The 12,017-nt window shown below is 37.6% G+C and overlaps 1 protein-coding gene across 1 annotated transcript in view; it reads right to left on the reverse strand.

Annotated features, from left to right (window-relative positions):
* Positions 1-12,017, reverse strand: part of LOC132398446 (ADP-ribosylation factor-like protein 8B-A) — a 122,789-nt gene continuing 110,772 nt past the window's right edge. The window contains exon 7 of the mRNA XM_059977897.1: positions 1-6,404. Coding sequence (XP_059833880.1) covers positions 6,355-6,404 — 50 coding nt within the window. The 3' untranslated portion in view covers positions 1-6,354. The remainder of the gene's footprint in view (positions 6,405-12,017) is intronic.

The raw sequence follows: 12,017 nt of genomic DNA on the forward strand, positions 1-12,017 counted from the left end.
TTTTGTGTCAGGAAGCATAAACAGGAATTAATCCATATATTTATTTCTTATTAAAACATTGTTATTCATAGCTGAAGTAATGTAATCTAATGTAGTCAGTAATCTACAGTTTCAGCCATACTCATCATTGCAGAGAATCCAGGACCTCCATATTCAGTCAGTTTGGGAATTCCAATGGATTAATTAGAGATCCGTGCATTACATATTCCAGCATGATTTCACTCTGCCCAATAGAATGCCCTTTTTCCTCTTTTGGTTCCTTAAGGTTGTTATAACCAGGGTGATAGTGGGGACAAGCTCCCTCTACCTGTTAAATGCTCCCAATGGCTTGTGCCTCAAACAGCCTCTCACAACCAAGTCCAGCTTCTGGCCTTCACATGTGGCTGAGCTACTAAGTCCAGTAGAAGTGTTTCTACTGACAGGAGAAGGGGCAAAGGCAGGTTACTGGTACCTTAAAACCAGTTGCTTCAGCAGATGGGGATTGTGAGCTGTGATTTAGGAGAAAGAAAACGCTGATCGCAAACCTCTGCTGCCTTCCGGTGAGAAACACTCATGGGGAAGCCTTCGGGAGTAAACCCAAAGAGAAATATCCAGAGCTGGAGTCCTTAAGGCAGTCCTACTGGGAACTCCCGTGATGCTGCTGGTATCATACTTTGTCTGTCTTTGCCATTGCTTTTGAGTTCATCAGATGTCTGGAGAGGGAAACTTGCTACATGAGCAACAGCTTGCATATCCAGACAGCTAAGACACTATCCATGGTCAACTTTGACCAACGGAAGCCCCAGACCTCAGATTTCCCCTCTTCATGCCTCTGATTATATCCAGTTTTTTTTTTAATACAAGGAAATATGCAAGGCTGATAAATCTACAATTCACAGGCATCAGGGATGGTTTTCTTTCAAGTCAAATTCAGTAGATATCAAATGCCTTCTGCAAAGTTCATGGTAAGTGCCACACCAAAAGGACTGGAGAAGGCAAAAACTCAAAGTTTGTGGGGGCGGGGGGGGGGGGGGGGGGGTGAGGTAGGATGGGTTGCTGTTCAGTAATGATGGAGCCTGCTGAGATACTAGGATAAGAGAGTATTGGCTTGTTATTTTTGGGTTGATGAGCTTCAACCGTTGGGATATTGTAAGGATCAATGATAGATCATAACTACTTAGACTGGCAAAAGTACATAGATACATCCTTTGATGGTACATATACAGCCTTTTCTACAATTATCTTGGGCTTCCTTGTCACAAACTGAGACTTTACTGTTGAGAACATGTGTTAGCTGATGTTACAGTAATCTTGTGTTAAAACAACATTGGAATGATGGCTAATCATTCTTCAGTCTAAAGGTTTACTTAAGAAGAAAGTCTTGTAATCAACTTTAATGACTTGGCTGAAGGAACAGAGTGTAGTCAGGCTTTATGATGATGTGAAGTGGTGAAATGTGACAGTCAGAAATATGTAAATAAGCCAGAGAATGGGCAAAATTTGCAGAAGGAATATCCATTTTGTTGGGAGAATGGGAAAATGTGTTCTTTAAATAGTCCTACTCAAAACTGCAATAGGGAGATATCTGGGTGTCTTTATTCATGAAAAACAATTTAAGCATACAGATACAAGCTGCAAAAGGAAGTACAATGCTAACCTCTGTATAATTAAGGCCAGTTTATAAATGTCTTGAATGTAGCTGTACTGTTTACTAGTAATTGACACCGCTTACCTCAGGTCACCTTATTATCGGAGAGACACACTTGCAATGGTTCACTTGGTTAATTTCTGAGATGAGGGCATTGGTTTCTGAGTGAAATCTGAATAGCTAGAGTCTATACCCTATGGTGTAAAAAGAGATATTATCACTGATGTATATAATACTCTGATGGGATTTGGCATGATGTACTCCTTCAAGGGGAAATCTGAAATTGTGGGAGCAGGGGGAAAGAGAGATTAAACATCAGAATAAGGAGCTATCCACTTCACACAAAGAATAGGACAAATTTATTCTGTCAAGAGTTTGCAAATCTTTGGAATTCTTTACCTGAGAGATCTATGGAGTCTGATTCACTCAATTATATTCAAGGTCCACTTTGATTTCTGATTTATAGTGGAGTCACAGATGAGAGAGTGGAGCTGAGATCAAATCAGATATGTATCCTTGAATGGAGGAGCAGGTTTAGAGAATCATATCATGTTCTCCTGCTCCTATTTCTTATTTTTAGGAATCTGAAAATTTTGGTTGGCTTCTAAATCCTAGATTGTAAATATTCAACATGCAAGCTATTTGGTTCATATAACATTCTATAATAACTATTTCAATTTTAAAATAGGCAGAATATAAATTTAACCTGTGGCCAAAATATATATATTCACCATGCTGATTAGAAATTGGAATTTGCTGATGACTGCTGACCTCTTTGCAGGGTTCTCAGTCTCCTTAACAAAAAAAACAGAACGATGTCATCTGTATAAAAAGGCTGCATTACCAAACTGTAAATGAGCAGTCAGCCTACCCTTACAAAATCAGGTTAGTGAGTGGATGATGTTAAACATCAGTATTGGATAAAACTAATTCTGCAACACATAGCAAGCCCTGAAAATAACAGAACAAATTTGCATCTAACCCACTGTTCCAAATTCATCACCTCATTTTGAATGTGTTAGTTCCCATTAACTAAAAAATTGTCTTCTGTATTTGATTAATCCTGAAAAAATATACAGATTTTTAGAACTGAAGCAATCAATCACAATAATCCAGTCTCTACTTGAAATAACAGTACTTAAGATTCATCTCAGTTTTTTAATAGCATTACATTTCATTGTTATCATAGAATTTATAAGTTTAGTCTGTAAATATACACAAACTTTTCTACCACGACTATCAAGAAAATAAAAATTACTAAACTTTAAAAAACAAGTTGTTCCAGTCAGCAACAGTGTGAAATACCCAGACATAATGCAGTGGCAGATGCACATAAACATTAGTTGGAATATTGAGCATTACAAGTTCATCCTTCCAATATAAAAGCTGATCAAGAATAGGGCCTACTGATTGCTAGTATGTTAGATTCTTGGTTAGAATTATACACCATGGAAGGGAACACTTTGATTGATTCTGATCTTGTGGACTCTTGAAAGAGCTACCAATTGGTTCAAGTTCCCGGTGCTGGACAAATGATAGAGAACAAATGAGACTACTTGGTCCAACTGGTCCACGTTTGGAGCTTGTACTCCCCATGGGCCACCTCACACCCTACTACGCTGAAGGCTCCTTGAATTAGCATTCTATTTTTCTCTCTCTCTCTCTCATTAAATGCTGCTTTTGTTTTGAAATACTTTGACATCTTAGTTAATACAAGATTATATGACACATACTGCAGCATAATTTAAGAGAATACATAGTGCATACACCAGCAAAATTAATTGTACATTAAAACTATTTCAGAAAAATACTCAAAAAGTGATTGGAAATTGAAATTGTATTTTGCAGAACGACTGTAACAATGCATTGGACTGAAAGTGTCACACAAATATCATAGATCAGATTGAAAGCGTGATTCTGGTAGTAGAGAAATACATCAAAGTTCACCATTTAAAATTGAGTATAAGCATATTATCACAGTAGTTACAATGCAAATTTACTGATTTTTCAATATAAATATACTGAACAAGAAGAGCTTAGAGGTTCATCTTTATTTAATTATTGTGAATATGATCTAAAATATGTTCTATATAGGTATGAGAGGTTGAATAGGTGGTGTTCCTGCAGAAGCAACGTGCAGACATGAAAGAAGAACATGAGTAATAAACCCAGCATTTTACTGACTTATTCAGTTTAAACTTTACATGCCACAGCACTTAGTAATAAAGTTAAATTTCAATTACAACAGGTAATTTTCACTGAAGAATTGGAGATGTTCCAGGCTTCATTGAATTATTGTAATGGTGCAATCAAACCATCAAATTTATTTAATTTGATTATTTAATTACTAAACTGAAAAATGTAATTAACAGATTGTATAAAGCAAGTTAAATACGTTGCTTCTGCACCTTATAACAGGGGTTCCCAACTATTTTCATGCCATGGACCGCTACCATTAACCGAGGGGTCTGTGGACTCCAGGTTGGGAACCCCTGTAAGCGATATGAACTGTAACTTGCTGCTTGGGTCCTGAAAATAAGCTTCTAACCCTTAAAAAAAAGGAAATTCATTCTCAACATTAACTGCAGTTATTTCTATATTTCAACACCTCAGATTTTGCACATTTATTGAGATTTTATCCTCTTTAATAAATCAGAATGTTCATTTTAAAACTTCTAAGGATGCATTAAATAAAAATGTATAAAATGTAAAACAGTGCCTTAAATTGTCATGGTGATTTAAGCATAAAGTAATTTGTTTTAAAAGTGTTGGCAGTTACTTGTTTTACTATTGAAAAGGAATGAAGAAATCTTATTGAACAGAAAACCATTCAGCTTTCAGAACAGGAAATTCTGGCACTAGAAATGCTATCCATTTTCAATAAACTTTCCCTCCGTTCTTTTTAAAGTGGTAAGTACCTTTCACTTAGTTGAGATATTGTGTTCAGTAAATCATCAAACATCAGCTTGTATGCTGCAAATTCAAAAGACACTCCAACCAAACACAACCCAGTTTCATATCAGTGGAATGCTAAGTAAGTCCTAGATTGTAACAGGTCATGGATTTTGGATGAGACTAACCAAGGCACTCCATCAAGAATCAAGATCACAGCTGTTTAATGAATGAGGGCATTCTTCTGAGCCCAAACCAATAATTTTCCCTCAACTAACATAAGTAAACTCAAATTAAATGTCTTTCTTGAAAGGAATCAGTAAGACAGACAGGAATGAAACAATTCAAGATTTTGGAAGTATTGAACTGACATATTTCATTGTAGGTCAACAGATTTTTGTCATACTAATACTACAATAAACAATTTTTACATTGGCAAAAACGTTCTTAAGTTTTGGTGACATAAGAGACAGCAGAAACTGAGATCTGGAGTTAAAGTTATGGTTCTGGGTGAACCTGTGTAGTAGTTCTGAAGTAGAGTTTTGACCCAAAATGTCAACAATTCCTTTCCCTCCAAAGATGCTTCTTAACCTGATGTGTTCCTTGTTTTGATCATCAGCATCTGTTAGGAAATGCTTAACTGCACAGGCACCAAGTTCAAGTGCTAGGCAACTCATATGTACTTGACAATGTTACATTAATTAAATGTGCTTTCAAAACTTATCAGGGAATGAAAAAAAAGGAGAGAAATGTGAAAGTGGCAGAAATTTGTTACCACAGAAGAACAATCTTGTTTAAATAATGTAGTGTTTCCTCATTCAAAATGTATCAAAAAATCCTGCTCAGTAAATACTACTCCACTCTGGTGCTGACTGACTGTGATTGAAGGCTGTTCAAATTTGTTCTTTTTCTGATAGAGCTGATGTGACCCATCCTATACTTCGTTGAGTAGTGTCCTGTATCTATTAAAACATTAATAGTAGCTCTATCATGTGCTGCACTCACAAAGGCGTCAGCAGAATACAAGATGGAACTGGGAGTGTTGCATTACATGAATTTAAATCAATCTCCAATTTCCTTCAAATCAGTATCAACTGATTTCTTTTTACATGTTTACAAAAGCAAATAGTTGAATGAAATTTAAATATGAAAAAAAAACTGATGATATCCTGCAGAGCTGAATATTCAAACAGTGCTTGAGAAGAATAAAAGCATTTTAGAGCTATTTCCAGTCTCCATATTAAGAGTGCAATCCATACCTCCATCAAAATGGGGAAGTGAAGCCATTTCTCCCTATCAACAAAAACTTACCAGTCTGCTCCAAAATCCACTCTCACAATATGATTATTCTTACTATAGCAGCAGTATTATCTTCACTGGTATTCAAATAATCCAAAGTTATTTTAAATAGAGCTGAGCATTTTTGATCAGTAATCCTTCACAGAAATAATGCATTGTACGAAAACATCACATGCAAAATGAAAAATACACAACTAGAATAAGCACCCTGTTAAATAGGGTATAGGCAATTTGCATTTTTTATAAACAGAGACATCATTCAAATAACGAAGTCACGTGTCTGGGGCTTACATAGGTGGTTTGTGATTACTCTGCATTACTGTTGAATGGCACAAATCAATTTTCCTTTTAAATGTAGAAAATGGCCTGAAGTCAGAGGGAACCAAAAGAAGAAATCTTTGAGGTCCATAATAACAGGAACTGGGGGGGTTGAAAGACTCAGTCCCAGCTGAGTTAGGTTTTGCTCTTCCAAACTTTCTTCCAAGGTATGTAGGATGGACAAGCTGTTTATGATCTTCTGCTAAGCAAGACCATTCTCAGCAACGCCTCGACTTGGAGTGCTGAATAAGCCACTGTAGTGTAATGTCTGCAATGACACAATTTAAGATGTAGATTACAGCATCATGTCACTACTTACATTCACAAACAAAAAGTACAATAATCCACAGGAGGATTTTGTCCTTGAAATTCCTTAATATGAAAAAGCACATGGAAAACTATTGGACTGTTTCACTCTCAGGTCAAATAAAACAGCATCCCAACACAATAAAAATATTGAGAAAATTGCTGACAACAATTGCAGTAACTTATTTTCTTTTTACAGGCATGAAAACTATTTTAATACCTAAGCAAACCTGGGGTGAGTTTACTGTAGTAGAAAGGAGCCTACAACTGTGCAATGAAATTCAGAAAGCTATATGCGATCCCAAACTTAGATACTATACACAAAGAACATCTGTTCTACCTCCACAATGACACACAAACAAGCACTAATGACCATGAACTTGAGTGTGCAGCAAGAAAGGTGAATGGCTTCTCAGTTGCACATTTCCATTCATTAACTTGGTTGTGAAGACAACGTCAAACAAGTATCATTTGTAACTTGAGTGGAAAAAATGAGCAATGGCTGCTCTTTGACTTCTCTTTCACTCCAAAATAATGTATCACAAACCTATTCATTGGAATAAAACAATTAAACATTAAATGAAAAGCATAAAGTCAATGTAGATATACATTTTAAATTCTTTTTCTAACAAGTAGTGAAATAGAATTCCGGAAGGATTGCAAACACATTTTCCATTTTTTGCTGATTTAAAACTAACCTTCATTTTCCAACTTCAGCAACAAGTGCATTAGTGCAATAGATGGAAGAATACCTGGAGAATTAGCTGGAATATCTCTTAGTGCATTTCCACACATTAGTCAGTGCAAAGACTTAAAATGTTTTGTTTAATTTATGAGCTACTTATTTTGGATTGCACCACGAACAGGAACAATCCAGCAAATTTAAAACTTGCTAGTAAACAAGCGATGGTATAGTACAGTGGAGCACCATCATACAAAATTACTGTGTTGGATGTAGAGTCTGTCCCTTCACTTGTTACTGTGTTCTCGATGACACTGGACTCTGATACATAGGACAGCAGTCAAACTGAAAGCAGGTTAATTTCTTCACCCTTTCAGCTTGTACTGTTACTCTGCAGTCCTTCGTTGTTTAGATGTGCTAGATACAGACATCAACAATACAGAATAATAACAGGCCCATTGTCCCCAATACCAAATACATTGTCTGCTAGAAGAGGTATTCATCATTTTCACAAAATTGTTGATTGTTATTTCCCACTGAGAAATAAACCATACAAAGTAAATAGGTTTCTCTAGCATTCCAATTAAATGTCTGGATCACTTTTACAAGAACAAATTCACATCAACACAAATACTTTGTTTTATTAGACAAAGCCACCCATTCAGAATTCTCGCATATGCGCATACTGACACTGATTTTCCATACATGATTCCCAGCCTTTTCCTTGAATGTGCATCAATGCCAGACTCCTCATAGGAACAAGAATTGGAATGAGAAGTTGTGGCAAATATCCAGTTCTCTTACCAGGGAACCCACCCACGGAAGTGCCCCAGGTTAGATCAAACAGAGAAAGAGCAGCAATTAACCAAGGTATTACGTCATTATCATCCATTGATTTAACTGAGCTCAGTGAAGTACTTTGCTTCTAAGTCATTGCAGAATTAAGCCAAATGGCCCATCGAGTCTGCTCTGCTATTCCATCACATCTGATCATTTATCCCTCTCAATCCCATTCTCCTGCCTTCTCTCTATAATCAAACACCTTGTTAAGGTTCTTGTAAGTGCTGTTGATTTCTGGATGTCAATCAACATTGAAATAGTTACTGTTAATTTTCTAATTAACAGCAAGTATATTTCAAGCATATTACTGGTAAGGAGTTTGTATGTTATCCCCATGACCATGTGGGTTTCCTCCCACAGTCCAAAGTTGTACTGGTTGGTAAGTTAATTGGTCATTGTAACCTGTCCCATTATAAGGCTAGGATTAAATTGGGGGACTGCTGGGCAGCATGGTTCAAAGGGCAGGAAGGGACTATTCCATGCTGCACCCCAATAAATAAATAAACAAACAGCAGTGAAATAAACAAAGCTTCACAATCCAAGTTCCAGGTCATTCTCTCATTTTCCAGAATAGAACTAAAATGTCTTTCTTCCTCGCTGGACTGGGAAGTGCTGAATAAGTAACTTCTTTTTATTTGGAATTCCACCCACCCACCAAACTTTGACCTTTACACAGATATTTTCCCAACCTAATTTAGCATTATTAAAGTCTCCCTAACACTCTCTGTTCTTGCATCTGACTGCAATTTACTTTCCTACTATCTGGCAATCTGTTCTACAAAGCCAGTTATCTGATAACTCTACCAACCTGAAGCTTATGGGAACATCATCTTTTCAAACGCTGTAGCAGTACCTGTAGTCAATACTTAAATCAACCTCCTTTAACTCCTTCCCTATACATTGCAGTCAAAAACATCAAGTGTCCATCCCTCTCTCGTTTAGGCCAACTATGTAGCTACCTCTAGTGCTCTCTTAATTTTACTTCCACTTGCAAACAAACATTGTATGCTTGATTCTGTGTTTAAATAAAAAAACTCCAAACCCATCTTACATTTGGGGTGGCACAGTAGCGTAGTGATTAGCACAACGCTTTACAGTACAGGCAACCTGTTTCAATTCCTGCCTGTAAGGAGTTTGTACATTCTCCCCATGAGCACGTGGGTTTCCTCCGAGTGCTCTGGTTTCTTCCCACCGTCCAAAGATGTACTGGTTGGTAGGCGAATTGTTGATAGTAAATTGTCCTGTGATTAGGTGAGCATAAAATTGGGGGATTGCAAAGCAGCATGGCTTGAAGAGCTGCAAGGGCCAATTCCGTGTCGAATCTCAATGAATAAAATAAACACATTTCTTCCCCATTTGATTTCAGATTTACCAAGTCATGTATAAGGATCCTACACTCTTTCTGATTGCAACTTGGCCTGGTAAACACAAGAATAGCTTGCTACGGAAACACCGTCACGACAGTGCCCCGATAACTCCACTGCCGAGTTAAGGGCTATTCTTCTCTTCATGTTAGTTTAAACCTTTCCTCATAATATTAGTACAGAAAGGTGTAAAATACTTCATCTTGCACTAATCCCTTCCACTAACTCACTTGCTTTTGCATTCACCTGAACCCACCATTACCCTTATGGGTATGCAATGTAGAAAAACAGTTTTAAAGTCATATGCTCCAAGGTGATTTTTGCACCCCTGCTTCATCCTGCCAGACTATCTATCGCATATTTAGTTTTCCTCAACCATGGGCTCAGGGTGATCACCTGGTGAAATCTGGAGCTTTGTCAACCCTCCAGTGCTGGTACTGGACCCTGGCAAGCGAAGAAAGCTAGTTTCCTATGGCACATGAACTAGTGTGTGTTTTAAATTAATGTTTCAAATTAAATCCCCAAAGAAAAATGTTTTTAAAAAAGATTTAAAGGCTAACTTAAAACCACACAAACTGAATTTTTCCCCTGTGATTCAGTTGTTGGTGTACATTCATACATTTGCTGTTTCTCCTTCACCCATCACTCCAGAGTAGATTGCTTTTGTCATCCTATAATCCATAAATTCCAAATGAATCCAGGGGTGCGGGTGGAGAAGGTGTTTAAACTTGTTTGACAATGTTTGGTGATGGAGGAATGCTGTCCAGGATAATGGGGCGACTTCACAGTGTTTTTCAAATGGTGCCACAGAAAATCTGCCACCTACCCAAGTAAATTGGGAGAAAGCAGTATTACAGTGCACCATCTCTGTCAAAGACCAGCACATTGACAATGCAAAGTCAATTATTCCAGATTATGGAGTCACTTCCAGAAATATGTGTCCCTAGAGCTTCCAAGTCCTGGAGCAAGAACACTTCCAAATGAGCTGAAACTGGTGTTTTTTTTTGTCTATGAAACTTGCAAAATTTGGGCTGCCAGAGTATTGAGAAAATTGGTAGTAGGGATGTCTTTTAAATTTGTTCATTGAATTCAGACACAAATCTAATATTTAAAAAAATATTATGGGTTTAAAAAAACAATTTTGAACAGGTGTATATAATGGCTAATATCACACTGGTCGTTTATGATGTGCCCTGCTTGCCACTGAGGCAAGTGAAATTGAATGCAAGATTTAACTGACCATTTACCAACTGTTCTGTACTACCACACAAGGCTAATTTCCACCACTCAATGCTTAGGGAGTGCCGAAAACCCAGCAAAAGACAGAAAAAGCAAAAGAGGAATTTGGAACTTTTGTTAATCACAGTACAACTAAATCAGGAATCTCTCTAGCCTTTGAATAAGGTTCACTAGGTTAATTCCGGGGATGGGTGGGTTGATGTATGATGAGAGGTTGAGTAGATTGGGACTCCACTCATTGGAGTTCCAAAGAATGAGAGGCGATCTTATTGAAACATATAAGATTGTGAAGGGGTTTGATCGGGTGGATGCAGGGAGAATGTTCCCAATGATGGGTGAAACTAGGACTAGTGGGCATAATCTTAAAATAAGGGGATGCCGTTCCAGGACTGAGATGAGGAGAAATTTCTTCACTCAGAGGGTAGTGGGACTGTGGAATTTACTGCCCCAGAGAGCTGTGGAAGCTACTACACTCAATAATTTCAAAACGGAGATAGACATTTTCCTGGATAAAAATGGCATTAGGGGATACGGTGAGCGAGCAGGTAAGTGGACATGAGGCTAGGTTTAGATCAGCCATGTGATCTCCTGGACCAGTTTTTGATAGCCTGGATGGGTCGGAGAGAAATTTTCCAGATTTTTTCTCCTCAATTGGCAAATCGTCTTTTTTTACCCTGGGTGATCACATGGGTTTGGGCAGGATGAATAATAAAATAAAATGGGCGGCATGGTGCCCTGTTGGTTGGCACTGTTGCCTTGTGGGATTCAGTGAAAACTAGAGTAAAGATTGGATCAGCCATGAACTTGTTGAATGGCGGAGCAGGCTTGAGGGGCTGATTGGCCTACTCCTGCTCCTATCTCTTATGTTTTTATGTAACATACTCTCAAAATGCAGTTAACTTTGTGAGTAAATTATTATTCTGAATACATAGCTCTTACTTGGATTATCTACAAGCTCTTAGGGGAATAAAAATGTTTATCAGATCTTTTTTACTACACGAAGATAGCGAGTACATTTCCAACCTTCTTCCATTTCCAGTTTTCCCCGTAACTGGTAACCATCGCTGAAGCACTTTTCAGATGTCACCAGTAACTTCCTGATACTTCACCAAAATAGCCTTTCTTCATAAACACCCTTGACAAATGAGCACAGCTATGGCTATTCAAAAGTACACTAATACGCTCTGCACAAAAGCACTTCATGGCATCTAATCGGTACCACAGCTAAAACTTCCTCACACAAGACAAACTTAGAACTGAAACTGCCTACTCTGGTTCAAGGAGCTCAATAGCACCACATGGCTTGCATTCAGCAAGATATCTGGCAAGCTGCAGAGTCCTTCTCACACTTAGGTTTCCTGTATATATACTCCACTGTATTTTATGTTTCTATAACAAGGTTGGTTGTAGTCTTCAATGACATAGTGAGTCTGCATACAGCAGTAAAATA

The sequence above is a fragment of the Hypanus sabinus genome, chromosome 8 (assembly GCF_030144855.1).
Source record: "Hypanus sabinus isolate sHypSab1 chromosome 8, sHypSab1.hap1, whole genome shotgun sequence".
In the NCBI taxonomy this organism is placed as follows: Eukaryota; Metazoa; Chordata; class Chondrichthyes; order Myliobatiformes; family Dasyatidae; genus Hypanus; species Hypanus sabinus.